Source organism: Cyanistes caeruleus, chromosome 4 (assembly GCF_971803275.1).
Source record: "Cyanistes caeruleus chromosome 4, bCyaCae1.hap1.1, whole genome shotgun sequence".
Lineage (NCBI taxonomy): Eukaryota > Metazoa > Chordata > Aves > Passeriformes > Paridae > Cyanistes > Cyanistes caeruleus.
In genome coordinates this window covers 38,677,124-38,692,096 of record NC_141704.1, presented here as the reverse complement: position 1 = coordinate 38,692,096, position 14,973 = coordinate 38,677,124, and the positions used below count along the sequence as shown (strand labels likewise).

Below are 14,973 nucleotides of genomic sequence, written 5' to 3'. Positions count from 1 at the left end.
CATATGTGTGCACTTACCTGTTCCAGTGCTCTTCAGATACAGCCTGGCCACTGTGATAGACAAATTCCTGCTCTTCCCCTACATCTATCATGGGCAAGTTTTTGTCACGTCTTTCTAGGAAAGGAACAGCCATCAGGCTCCATGCCAAGTGGTGAATGTGCGAAGCAGGAGGGCAGAACAGAGTGCAGACAGATCTGTACCAGAGCATCACACAAGCTGCCAATGCCTCACCAAAGCTTGGCTGACATAGCTGTGCTCCATCCCACCAACCCCATGCTCAGCTGTACACCACATCACACCGAGGGCTCACCAAAACCTCACAGCATCCTAAAACCAGTGCTGACAGGATAAAGATATTTCAAGCCCAGAGTCGTCACACCCGACAGACTAAAGTCTGTGCTTTGTGTGCTGGCAGAAGGGAGAGGGTATTTCACTTTGTATACTTTTTACCAAAACAATCTTTAGCCAGGTCTACTCACTTTACCAGACAAGCAATCATTCCTGGAGACCAGCATATCTCCAAGGAGGACAGCCCAGGGGAAGGAAGTATTCACACATGGGCTTCTCTTCATGGAGAGCTCAATAGGTTTTTCTGTGGTATGCAGAGAAAGACACCTCAGGAAGCAGTTGAGGCAGAAACAGACTTCCCAATTCAAACTGCCTTTCAGAGGAGACGTCTCCTCTCCATCTCTCTCCATATCTAAACAGAGCCCCTGCTTCAATAGCTAAACATGGGTTGTTTGGTTGTGCCTCCATAATTCAATAGTGGCTTTGTCACAGGACTGATTTCCCACATTAATCATCTGGCTTCTCTCTGCAACACAGTTCCACCCTGAAAGAGCTTTCCATTTCACATGTGAGACCTTTATTGGTCTATAATTAAACAAGTGCTACTTCTGAGTCTTCCAGTTATGCCAATTGTCCTGCTACATCAAATGTGATGTCAGAACACAGCCAGTGTGACAGAAGGACTTTCATCAAATGTGGGATACTTGGCAGCCTTGCTGTGGAATGATAAGACTACTCTGAATTTAACCTGTGAAAAAAACAGATTTGAAAAACAGTCATTATTAGTGTGTCCTCAGAAATGTGAAAGCCTTTGTTGCAACTCCCTGCAGCTCTAAGAAACTGGAACATTTAGCTTGCTCTTTATGCTCTTTACATATATGGCTTCTCTACAGTTCATTTGTAAAACTACGTATCCATCATTTCAAAGTAGCTTTGTTGTCTGAAATGGGGCAAGGTCATTTTGAATGATATAACCTGGTCTATTAGAAAGGTCTAGTTTTTTTATTATTATTATTAATAATCATTCCTTTAACAGATTAGAAAACAAAAATGACATTTCAGAAACAATCCATCATAGTTTATACAGAACCCACTGATGCATGGTGTCACCTTCCCATTCAAATCCATAGCCATCTTCCAGATCACAGAGTTTAAGAATTACAGTGCACACTGGACTAAACTCTTTTACAATGTAAGGCACAACTACATGATCACAAGTAGTAAACACAAACACTGAAAACAGAACTTAAGAGAATAAAACTTCAATTAAAAAGAAATTAAAACTAAAACAGACTCATGCAAAAGATCTATCTACACCTACCAAGATGGCAGGATCCAGTTTAGAAGTACAGTACTCTGTAAGTAAAACTGCAACATAAGTATTTTATAATACATTACTTCTAAATAACAAGTAAAAACTTATATTTTTTCCATTTATATTTTATACAATTATACAGAAATTAAGCTGTATGAACAATATTCACATCTGAAATAATAAACTGATCATTAAAAGTCAGAGAAGAGGCAAATGAGACCATGTAATTTGTGGCACGCATCCATTACAGAACACACCATTCATCAAGTTCATGTCTCAAGAAGAAGAAAAATAAACACAACCAAATGAATGGTACATTTGGTGACTGAGGCTATCTGTATCCAAACAACAAAGCTCCATACAAAATTCGTTTTACCCAGCAGACCATAGTTATGAAAGCTTGTGGTTATAATTTATTTCCTGTCCAGCAGCTAGAGTTTGCAAGGTTGAAACTACAGAAGTTAAAAGAATTTAAGAGAATTTGCAATAACTTGAAACTGTTAGATATTCTCAAATACACATTAAAAAAAAAAAAATTAATTTTTTTCCTTTTTGGTGATAAACTTCTGCAATTTTGGCATTCACTATAACTTTTACATAAAATAACAGTGAGAAAATCTTATTAAACTTACCTAACGTTTGAATTTCACACTGAGAGGTAGCTTAAATTAAATCTTATGTAATGGCATCAAATGGGGGGTCAGGGGGTGTGACTTTTTTTTTCTTACAAAAGTGACTATTTCTATACAAGCAGCATTTTGGACATATTACTATAAAAAGTTCTGGTATTTGCTAACCCAGTGAGACGTTCTTTCAAACATCCCTTTTGTGTCAGGAATCAAGCTCCAGCATCATACAATGGAGGACTTTGCCATAAAGCCAACAGCAGTAGCCTGGACCTGCCAGCACTGACCTGTTGACATATAACAATGAACATCCTTTCCCAGCACTCTTTACCCCAAAAAAATGCAGGAAATACAGACAAATTTGGTTTTAGTGTTAAGTTTCAGTCACAGGGGGAGGGAAATTGGAAGATATGTCCTCCAGGTTCCTGCTTTCAGATAACATTGATCCAAAGGGGTAGTAGGGCTTCATCAATCTCTAAATGCACAGACACTTCTCTATCCTCTGCATAGTGACAGCACAGTATGTGGGGAGCTACAGACAATCAGCAGAGTTTATTACATTACCTAGTACCTACACTCTTCATTATTGTGAACTTAAGTGGTGTCTAATGTTCTCTCTAAACATGCAAACTTTTTTATTCAGTGTCCCTTTAAAAACAAACAGAAAAAATACCTCAAAAACCACATTTCTGTGGCAGGACTTATATGCAATTGTAGCTGGTTTTGAAAAACACATCAATTAGTGCTTTTGGAGAGGCTGTGTTTGGATAATAATTTTAAACTTATTCTAAAAGGAATGCTGAGGTCAAGACTTCAAAGAAATGGACAACTGGCAAGATCCTTGCAAATACATAAAATTCTTTCTTTTTCTCATTTTATAATCTTAAAAATAAAGTCTACAAAGACATGCGTGTGACTAACATGGTTTTTGATACATGTGCTCTGAGATGATGATTGTGTTTTTGGTAAAAGGAACCACAAGTGCAATTCTCCTTAGGGCCAAATGTATACAGTGAAAAATCCAGCTGATTAAAAACCTGCTGTCCAATGGCTACAGCTAGCACATGCAATGCACATGATGCCATTCCACTTACTGTAGATTCTCTTAGACAGCAAAAAGTGCACAGTGCAAATGACAGTGTTTCCTAATTCTCTGAGAATATGAGAGCAGGAGGGGTGGTAACTGGAAGAGTAATTTATCAGTTTCAACATGTTCAAACCATGATATCATTCTTCTTGGCATAGACTAGATTCTATTTGAACTTCAGCTCCAGCATTTTTCTGTCCATCACTGAGTACTGGCCATACATTTTTTTAAGTTTTGCCACAAGCATTTGTTCCCACTCCATGGTTAACTGACACTTAACAATCCAGAAAAGCAGTTAAGTTTCCCAGGTCCCTTTATGAATGTCACTTCTCTTACATCTAGCATGAGAAGTCAATTGTTATGGCTCATGTGATACAAACACAGAGAGGTTACTTCATGCTTTGCTCCCAAATCCCTTCTTGCTTCACTAATAAGAAAGCTTTTCCAGTGAGGATTCACAAACAATCCTCATGTCCCAAAGCCAACAAAAGTAGTTACTCATTGTTCTTGTGTACCTTGTGCTCTACACTCCATGGCAACTTGGTTACTTGACACCTTCCGAAAACAGAGGCAAAAACCCACATTTCACCTTACAGCCTTGGACTCTTGTGCCAGAGAGTGAAGCCAGTTGAAAAATGAGATCCCTCTAAACCTCTTGCCTCTGTTGGAAGCTGCAGCAGAAAATTCCTTCTGTCTCTTCATCTCCAGACAGCAACTTTTCCTACTGTGACTCATTACTTTTATCCTCTTCATTCAACCTTTGCAGAAGGGGGAAGATTACATTAGGGAGTACATGGGGAGAAGAAATAAACAACAGTGAAGCAGAGCTATCTAAGATCAAAAGCCTGCCACTGACCTCTGCGATGCTACCTGTCTCCAGCGTGATGTACTGCTGACATGAGGCCAGAATGGAACAGTAGGATTTGGCACTTGTGAGGCAAAAATACAAGGGACTGTGGGTCTTTGAAAGAGAGGTGTTGTCTCCAGGAAGTTAAAAGAACCTCTCCCCACCCTTTGTAAGATCATCCTTTACGCATTCACAAAAGCTTCTGTAGCTTGTCTCTGCCCATGAAGCAGCTGGTCTCTCACATTCTGCTCTCATAGCAGAATTCTGAACGTGGATGGAGTATCCTGCAGATGGGACAGTTTCAAGAACAAAGCCCACACTTCACTGTCCCACTCCTGATGCCACAGCAATGACTAGTAATCAAAGGCTGCTTGAGGATCCCACGGACTGGTCTGAGTGCTGGTTTTGCCACTATTTTCACCTCTTCCTCTATAATGGCCACTCCTCAGTGAATCAGAGCAATCTGCCTATTTCTCTAGGCTGTAAAAACACACCACTGTTCATCCTCCATTTCCAAGACTCAGTCTCTTCTGCCATTTTATTAATTTCCCCCTCTGTTCCTGTGTCTGCAGTCTGAAAAATCAGGGAATTAAACTGTTTTGCCTGGAATCCTTTACTGTGGTAAAAGTCACCAGGCTTTTTACTTGGTTTTCCTGTTACTTAGATTTTAAGACAGTGGAACAAGAATCCCACATTCCCACTGAAACTTGCCCATCAAAACACTTAAACTCTGCAAGCATATTTGTAAATACACAGCTTTTCACCTTCCAGTTTCCCTTATTATGGGATTTTTTCTTGAGCTTGAACACAGCTTCCAACCTGGCAGTGAAGCCAGGTATTATAGAGTCAGTATACCATCAATTCATCAACAAATACAGACCAGCACTAAGAATTACAAGTACAAAAGAAGGAGCACAAGACTCAGCAATGGAGTCATAAATTCACTCCAATGAAAAGCTGCAGAAATCATGACCTATTGCTGCAGAATCAAAGCTCAAGCATGAAAGTTTCCACCCCACCATTCCTCCAGATTTTAACAATCTGATTCTTTCTACAAATGTGTGTTCAAAAAGCATTTCTATCTCCTCAAAAAGCTGCGTATATAAACTGGCCAGCAAAAAGCAACTTTCAACAATCAAGCTGGTTTTGCCCCTGAAGCTGAAGAGCTCCACACCAAGGTGTGGTCTGCAGCCAACCAACTGCACTACTTTAGCAGCCTGCTAAAAAAAGGTGACTCTGCTTGTCTTTACACAGCAGCATCCCAAAAGGCTGAATTAAGAACAACCCTTCCAGAGCTTCTACCATGCAGAAGTCTCTCCTGAGCTTTCACATATTCCCAATCAAAAGGCCTAAACACAACTGAATCTTCTAACCACTTTCCTAGCTCCCCTGAAAGATCTCCATCTTCCTTTGCCTCGTGTTTTGATCTTAGGCAGCTGTGGGAAGTTTCTCCCCACACAAAATCCCTCCTGTTCTATGTGGTTTTCATTCACTCTAAGAACAGCACAAGGCTCTTGTGCATTACAGAAAAGGATGGAATGCATCTAGGCTGGAGCACGACTGTCACAGCTCTACTTTTCCCACATTTCTCAAGTCAGACATAGAAAGACTCTAAAGAAAATTTTTTGGTTTCTCTCAGTAAACAAACAAAAAGGAAAAAAAAAAGTCTCAGAGGCAGAGATTGATTCTGTTCATATTTTCTATTCAAGATATTCTCATGCCAAACAGTTACAGTGATGAGGAGAAACAGGGAATCCAGAGGCTCTGTTCATATGGAATTGTTGCTTTCTCAAAAAAAACCAAAAACAACTCTCAAGTTCAAACCAGAAAAGCAGGTCAGTGCTTTGTATGAACCACATTTGTAGCCCAAAGCCTTTTACAGTGACAAGAACAAGTTAAATCATTTAGTTGGCTTTTGGGAAATAAGAACTGAATTTTAAGAAAACTCCTTGACAATGCAAATGTAAAACTTCCTGGGTAAGTTAAAAGAGAATATGAAACATATAGATCACTACTTCTGGAGTAGAGGGATGAAGTTTTTTCACTTGATAGTTAATCAAGACAAGACATTTTTATAAAGGAGAAAATTCTTCATTCACATATAGAGCTGTAACTAGATAAAAGCAAACAAATCTTCCTAATGATGACTAAGCTACCATATTGTGACAGAATTTGATTCCTTGTCTCAGGAAAGAAGTAGAGGAATTCAGGACACAACCTTTTTCTCTGAACAGCTGGCAAAATTTGGTGAGATACTGAAGCATTTGAGGAGTGGAGAATTTATTAGGGTGTTTAAGACAAAAAATTCCTAAATATTGGAAGGCATAACTCCTGCTCAGAAGAAATAATCTTAAGGGTTTTGAAATACCAGATACAAAGGGAAGAAAAGTTAGAGAGTGGCCAGCAAAAATGGAGAGGTGCAAACAAAATCACAACAAAAAAAGAAGTCTGGAGCCTACATGAACTGTACAAGAAACTTTCTTTCCCAGTACAGAAAATATGAATAAATATTTATAGTAATATATTGGCCTCTTAGTTAGAGCTGTTTGGCTTATAACAAAGATAGTCTTCCATTCTAAGCAGACTAAATCACATAACTAACAGAACACTTCAGAGCAATAGAGGGTCAGATGGAGTAATGGAGAAGTGAGGTTTGTTAGGTGTAGCAGGAGTTCAGCTTCTTCCACCAAAAGCTGAAGGAAGGGACAGAATAAAAGGCCAGAAAAACTACAGCTGTCTCAGAAAATACTTTTTCTTAGTTGGATACCTGGCTTGAAGGTCTGAATGTCCCTTAGAACAGCAGTGATCTCCCAGTGCTTCCCAGGATATGGGCAGGCGCAGAGATGTGCTACAGGCTTCTACCAGCATTGTTTGCCTTTTAAAACCCACATGTAAGGGTGCCTTGAATATTAAAATGTGTCAACCAATTAGTAAAAGTGAAATAGATCACTGTGGGATGAAATATTGTAATGTATCATATAATATTGCTACAGTGCCAGATAAACTTTGTCTCCTCATTTGATCACACATACTCTCTCAGAGAGACAGATGCCCTCACACACCAACTGTGCAATACCGTATGTGTAAAGATGTTCCAGCACCCCAGTGCTGTATTGGATAAGGACTTGGCTGCTGACACTACAAGTGGGCAAATATAACTGAGTTGAAGTTGAGTCCAGCCATTACCCTCACTGTGGAGTTCAAACTTTAGAGAGAAAAATGCAAGAACAAGAGAGATAGAAAAAGAAACCAAAATGGCTTATAAAGACCATCAGATATGCAATCAAATGCAACAATTAGTTATGTTTTTACAGCAACATTTGATACATAAAATCCTCACAAGTTTTTGCATCTTCCTTTTTCTTTGAAGGAAACAAGAATAAACTTCAATATCACATAAATGCTGTTTCTCTTGAACAAAAAAATAAAAGATAAAAAAATACATTGTTACTCCTCTGTTTAAACTTTATTTACAAATAACTGGATATCTAATCTAGACATAAAAGCTCTTTCCATGATTAATGTTAGTAAGCTATGGATGATCTGAGCCCATGTCTCACAAAAAAATACAATAGTTTTGCTTGGTTTCAATAAACATTTTAAAATATACTAGATTTTGCCAAGTGTTACAATCATTGTCCAAACTGAATAGTAGTCTGAGTGCTGAATGAAGTGCATCAACAGAAATAGTAAATTTTAGTGTAACATTTCTTTGTCACTCACAATAGCCAGTTATCCTTGCAAGTCATTAAAGCAAGTATCACACACTCGGACAGGCTTCTTGGAAGAAGGAGTTAAGGCATTCTTTGCTGAGCACTCGGCACAAAAGATATTTCCACACTGTCTACAGTGATGCTGCAAAAAAAGAAGAAACATACATGCTGAATATCAGTGGCAGAGAGTGATCACCAATAGAGATCTCACTATCATGTCAAGTCAACTCTCAGCCAAATCAACTCTCATGCTTCAAAAATTAGTCTTAATTTTTAACTGGCATCCTTTCTAAAGGGTATATGAGTAAAACATTAAGAAGTGCTTCACTGAGCCAAGAGAATATACCAGAATTGTTTCAGAAAACAGATGGTTAAGTTCATCCTTCTCTTGAATTTTTCTCTTGAACTTGTTCTGGTCAGATAAAAATGGTTTTCTTATATGTAATTACCTGCTTTCACATTGAGAAGTATCCTTGAATCAAAGGATCCAGCAGCCTTTGTTCAGAGATTACCCAAAGAACATCACCAATATAGTGCAGGCCAGGGAGAATCACCTAAGACTATATCAAGGAGCTCTGCAAAAATGAACCTCACAAATATCCTTCATCTACTTCATTGCCAAATCACTTGTTGGAGGAGTGCTCATCTCTGGATGAAGGGCACACCCTGCCAATTGAAGCTAACATCTTAGCTGACCACCAGTTTTTCAAGCAAGGTCTGACTACAGACCTGAAACACATCCAATTGTTTCTTCTGTTCCATGTTTATAAATGTAAAGTCACAAAGCACCAGATCATGGTGATGCCTCATCTTTTCACACATACTTAATTTCATTAAGGAATTTACATTCCTTTTATACCCATAAATCTAGTTCAGATTGGTTATAAATATATTTTCTGTAAATAAGCTTACAACTGTGTAGTTTTGCCTGCTTGCAAAATAGGAATGGAAGCATTTTAACACTGTTTATAAACTGATGATGTTCGAATGGAAAAAGAATCATGAATAAAGTAAGTTCCACAGCCCTTATTTTTAACATGTTAAGGCATTTCAAGCAATAACAATATTCTGAGATGTCCTAAGAATCATAGCACTATTCAGGCCATTTTCTGAAGTCTGTATCCCATCTAAGAATTTGAAAACAATAAAAATAGAAAATCGCCATAGACACAGAGTAGAACACACCTACCCTTCTTACTGTCACCGAAAAGCCTTTTCCACAGGCCATACAATTCTGCACCTCATTGTCTTCTGCCCACTTCCTGTTGAGAGCTTGTGTGTGTTTGATCTATACAGAAAATGTAAAAAATAGCATCAGGCTTTTAAAAAATGCATGTGTAATTCCATCTAATATCCTAATTTCCACAGCATGCACTACCCATTGCAAAATAAAAGCACCAATTCTGTCATGATACTCAGGGCTTATGTTTGTTCAGAGAGGAAACCTTCCAAGATTCAAAACTATAAGCAGATTTAGTAACACACAGACAGAAGTATGACCCTCACACACCACAAATATAACACCTTAATTCATCTAGAAAGGCAACCCACCACCAATCTGACACAAATTTGAATTTCTCCTAAGGTCCCAGACAGAAAATCAAGAGGTTTAACAGCTTCAAATCAAATTATACCTGCAATGACTGGTTTTCTCGGCCAAGTTCCTGCATGGCAGCAGTTGTATTGTCCAGCTTTTTCTTCATTTCTACAAGTTTGGCTTGAAGCTTTTCAATTTCCCCCTCACTTTTTATACACCTGAGGTAAAATAATAACTAGTCAGCTCAAAGCATTTAAGACAATGTAGACTGTATGTCCTTGGGCTGGTTGTCAGTCTGAGAAGTTACCTGCTTCAAATCCAGCCAAAAAAATCCTTGCTCTGAAAATTTCTTGGATGCCTTAATTAGGAACACATTCTGTTGTATCTGTTTAACAATCAGTTAAAGATTATAAAGCCATTGCTCCCAAGTATCTGCAGCTTATCAATACCTGGAATTACACCCCAAACCAGGGACAGTGCTGAATGCTGTCCCTCAACAGCAAGCCCTGATAAATACCCCTGTACAACAGGACACTCTCACAAACCAGCTGCCACAGATCAGGTCAGGCAACAGAGCAGAAAAGAAGCCTTTTTATTCTATCAAGGCCACCTCCCATCAGCTGAAACTCAGTTAACTGCTCAAAACCAAATTGCAAAGGGTATTTTTCTGCCAAGCTGTAAACAGCTACTGGATGAGTTCAACTCAGTACAGCAAGGGATTGCCAAAGAAAGAGGATCTCACTTGAACTGATCCCATGCTTTTTCAAGGTTTACTGCTCAAAAGTCAATCAACGAGCTTGACAGTGCCAACAAAAGTTTTCCCCTCTGCTTTCACCAAACACATCAGGAAATAAGGACAAAGAAAGCTTCCTGTCTCATAGGTGTTTCTTCTACCCTAGAAATCACTGCATTCAGGTAGCTCCCGCTGCCTTGCAAGGCCTCCTGCTGCCTGAAGGAAAAGCACTCTGCTTACCTAAGACTTAAATATATTGTAGAGAGAACAGCAGGACTGGAGAAAATGAGACTGCAGGTTTTCAGGAGGAAGAAAATGCCTCCTTTGTGAACTTTAGTCTGTCTAACCCAATTACATATTCAGCCTCCTAACACAAAGAAGTGGGCACACCTAGGAGCTCCTATGCAAATCCTGTGTTACTTAAGGGGTCTCTTCCAAGCTTCTGGCATGTATCTGAACTGAATCAAGGCATGGGAGCCTCAGAGTGATGGAGAAGGACAGTTAGTTCAGGTAAGAAAAGTTCTCTCTGCCAGGCCTCACAAGGTTGACACAACAGATGAGAAGCCACAGCCTATAAAGCTGAAATCTCAGAGGAGCCCAGTGGATTTAGAAGGCTCTTAGTGGTGGACATAAATCTTTGAGAGCAAGCACAAGGGTGTGGCTTTGGTGATAAGTAAAAATCATGGTAAGCCTGCCTTATTTTCTACAGAAGAATCACAAAAAGCACAGCTGGTTCACAAAACCTCTTGCTGTGCTTTGGCAGGGATGACAGAAGGTTGCACTCTGCACCCATAGCCACTAAGAACAAATACAGATTTAAATAAAGCATGAATATAGAATCCCAAATCAACTCAAACAAGTCTTCGTTCTCAGTTCATTTAATTTCTCAAACTACACTTCCACAACATCATGACCACAGCTTACCTCTCCAGCAATGCTCTTCTCTCATCCTGATTATTCTGAACTGTTGCTTCCAAGACAGCATTGTCCCCACGTAAATCATCTGTCTGTTTCTCCAGCTCGCTCACTCGTCTTTGACTGCTTTGCCACTCTTTCTTCATGGTAGCCAGGTTTTCATTCAGGGCTGTGACCTGCATGGTGAGCTTAGTCTCTTTTTCCTCATGTTTCCGTTTTTCTTCTTCTTTGTCTTTTTTCTCTGTGTGCTATAAAAACAATGGAAAAATGAAAAACAAGCTTCCAAGCATTCTTTCCCTATTCCCTACATTTAACTGAGGCAAAGAATCTTACTGTAATGGAATCACTTTTAATCAACATACTCTACTAGACAAGGCTGTCACCTCACTGAATTTTCCTATACCATTAAAGGCTTCAAAGATTTTTGATCTTGTAATTTAAAACTCATGTAAAGTGAAACTAAAGTCAACCCATTGCTTCTTTTCTGTCCCTGGAAGAATCCAAAGGCATGTTCACAAAACAGCAGTCTCATTCTCTCTAACATACTAACCAGTTTGGCTTCAATTTCACCACATTCTTTCTTCAGCTCCTCTTCTCTTTTTTTCAGCTGATCTTTGATAGCTTGATGTTTTTGTTTCTCCTGTTCCAGAGTTGAATTCGCATTATCTATTTTGCTCTGCAGTTCTAATTTCTGTTGAATCAATAGCTGGTTTGCATCCTTGAGATTTGTCACCTCCTGTTAGGATACAAAGTTAAAGTAGCAGCACTGAAAGCGTAACTGGATTTAAATTCAAAAATACTGTAATCCTTTCCTAGGAGAGGACAGCAATAATTTTTAGTTTTATCACTGGAAGAAAGGATGATTTTATAGAGCAAAGTATCAGTGATTTTCATGGTCACTGATTATATTATGATCAACATTCAATTTTAAAATTTTAAAAATACTTTTAATGCATGTTTCTGCTAAAGTACAGAGGAAGATCTATTGAATTGTTTTCTACTGTTCCTTGAAAAGACACATCCATTGTCATTTCCTAGGTCCTGTTCAAAAATTTACTTCATATTGTTCTCTGGCTGCAGTAATGAGGTTAAAAACTAAATGAAAATGTAAAACTCAATGCTGATGGAAGAAAGTTAGTTTCTATTAGTCTTCAATGTATAAAAAATTACTCTGTTTTAAGCAAGTGTGACGATATAAATAATGGCTTTACTTGCTCTTCTGTGACTGAAGTCAAGCAGAATAGTAAGTTTAATTTATAGAAATCATTTTCCTTAAAATTACACAGCCAAGCATAGAGGTACTAAAAGATTAATAGGGATGGACCATTTTCCATAAATCAAAATTCACAATACAAGTTAAAAGTAAAGCAAGGGCAGTGAAAAGAACATATCTTCAGAACAAGAGGATGCCCTACAGATACATCCATTCCTTGCTAGGAAATGGGAAACAGAATTTAAGTCTTTAGGAGACTTTCAGTCTGATTGCTTGTAGGGAGATGAAGAAATTACTATTAAGCTGATATTGGTTTGCACACCTTTTACATTTTTATAATTTTTTTTCTTTAGGCTAGAGATTTCAGGGATAACAATTAAAATACCTTTCCCCAAGCACAGAGTGCTCGAAACAAAGTGCAGACTTACACCTAAAAATTATAGACCATTTTCTAAACTATGGAGAACAAAAGAACATCTGAAGGTCATAAGTTATCATGTTATTCTCTTTTTATTAGTGTATGGGAATTGTACCTGTATTTATACTTTTGCAACAATTCAAACTAAGTGTGTTTAAGATTCAAATATAACTGCTAATAGTACAGTATGGAAAACAAACTGCAGCCTTTTAGGAATACTATAGAGATTAAAAACCAGAATATGTAGAGTGTGGCAAGAAGCAGTTTTACTGCACACTAAAAATTACTTCATTAAAGCCTCCCAACTTTAGTCCTTTAGAGAGCTCAACTGATTATTATGATCTTGAAGGAGAGTTTGTCTTTTATGAGGCTTCCCCAGCTGTGACTTTGTAAGACATTTTAGGAGGCTTCCCCAGCTGTGACCTTTTAAAACATTTTAAGAAACAACACAAAGGGAGTTTCAACTCTACTATGCAACCTTGAGAAGTTCCAGATGTGCCTACAATATCTGGAAAACTTCACCATTGTGACTCTTTTGGACAGCTTTTCATTTCAGAATAGTCAAGCAGGGGTATGCAGAATGAATTTACAGTGGAACTGAAGAAAAGCCAGGACATACAACCCATCCTGAAGCTAAGACAAGCTACGCAGCCCACCTGACTCACTAGGCCTGGCACTTAAGGATCATCACCAATCAAGACATCATTGCTGAGGAAGCTAAATAAAATCTGGGTTTTGGTTCCCTGACCTGTAATACCAATATTTACAGTAACCATCTTTGCAAAGCCATTCCAGATAACATCTACCGAGTGAGTAGGCACATACTTCTCATCAGATAACCAAACACATGAGGAAAACTTAAGTTTGTCTCAATGTACCTTTTCAAATTCTTGCTTGCAGACTCTAAGCTCTTCACCCAACTTGGCACCTTCTTTTTCAAGTCTACTCCTTATTTCCTGGAGCTCCGCCGTTTTACATTTTTCATTAGCCAGATCTTTGTCTTTCAAAATCTTGAAGAGAAATACAAGTGCTAGAAAAGTTACAAAGTTCACAAAATACAAAACCCAACCGATTAAAAAACATCTAGCGCCCAAAAACTACTCGGTGGCTTTGTAATTATGGGGAAACAACTGCCATATATCCATCCACAGTTTGTAAAGCAATTAGCAGCATGATTGCAGTTTTAGATTTAAAACTAATAATGTTTTCCCACCTATCTAGCCACAGACTTGCCTAGAACAAATTAACAGCATATTCTGAACCAAAGTCACTACAATTGTCTCTTTTTTAAGTCTTTTCACCAGAGGTTCAGTAAAATTGTCATTGTTATGCACTATAACAATGTTATGCTCTCATATTAGGGATGTAATAGAAAATAATAAAGGGTGCCTGCATAGGGTGGATGTGAAATCTCCTGTGTGGAGATTTCAAAAGGCAGAAGCATTTACCCTGTCATTCTGAAGATCTTGTAGCATTTTGGTCTTCTCACCCAGCTGCTGTTCTTTCTTTGATGCATCCTGCTCCAGTGTAGACTTAGCTTTCTTCAGTTCCTGAATCTGTTGATTATTGCTAGCAATTCGATTCCTGCTGGAAACTAATTCTTCTTGAGCTAGAGCAAGTTTTTCTTCTGTGGACTAATTAAAAAGAGAGTTCTGCAAGTTATCTGTCAGTATAAAAGTTTTGGATACTAAACAGCCACTTAAACATTTCCAAGTAGAAAAATTGCTAACTAGAGTGCAACATTTAGCTTCCTGTGTTGACAGAACATTACAAAAACTTCTGGTTTACAAGGTTATCCCAAGTAAAAAGAAACCATGCCAGCATCATTTCCAGGAACAAAACCCTACTGTACATATTCCAGCTTACATCATTACACAGACAAAAGGTGAAAACATGCAGAAAGGCAGAAAACAAAAGGTAACTGACAAAAAGAGAATACACTTGAATTTGTTCACACAAATTAATTTTATTATCTAGGCAAATCAAGTGTTCTATAACTCTAGACAGCTGTTACTTAAGAAGCAGTGAAGCTATAGTTTGAAGATTTCAAAAATCATTCAATGCTATTTTTCACCAATGACAATAATGTTAGTGCTAGGACAACTGTAATATTTTTTTTTAAATTCTGAAGTGAAATGTTTAAGATAAAAATGCTAATATCAGGATAAAATGTTTCACAGTTTCTGCTGCATAAGCATTGTAAACCTTAAGTTTAAACTTTCATTTAAAATCCAGAGATGATACTTTATTTGCTTCTAACTCTCACCATTAGCTAGAAAAA

At 38.1% G+C, this 14,973-nt stretch overlaps 1 protein-coding gene across 6 annotated transcripts in view; it reads right to left on the bottom strand.

The window, feature by feature from the left end:
* Positions 1 to 842: 842 nt before the first annotated feature.
* Positions 843 to 14,973, bottom strand: part of EEA1 (early endosome antigen 1) — a 67,123-nt gene continuing 52,992 nt past the window's right edge. For 4 of the 6 annotated variants that reach the window (XM_086887767.1, XM_086887768.1, XM_086887764.1 and 1 more), the window contains 7 exons: positions 14,141 to 14,326; positions 13,571 to 13,702; positions 11,612 to 11,797; positions 11,071 to 11,309; positions 9,511 to 9,631; positions 9,066 to 9,164; positions 2,312 to 8,018 (listed from right to left, as the gene is read on the bottom strand). In XM_086887767.1, coding sequence (XP_086743893.1) covers positions 7,896 to 8,018; positions 9,066 to 9,164; positions 9,511 to 9,631; positions 11,071 to 11,309; positions 11,612 to 11,797; positions 13,571 to 13,702; positions 14,141 to 14,326 — 1,086 coding nt within the window. In that variant the 3' untranslated portion in view covers positions 2,312 to 7,895. Of the gene's footprint in view, positions 1,037 to 2,311; positions 8,019 to 9,065; positions 9,165 to 9,510; positions 9,632 to 11,070; positions 11,310 to 11,611; positions 11,798 to 13,570; positions 13,703 to 14,140; positions 14,327 to 14,973 lie in introns of those variants that run through there. The other 2 variants (XM_086887766.1, XM_086887765.1) reach the window with 2 other exon arrangements.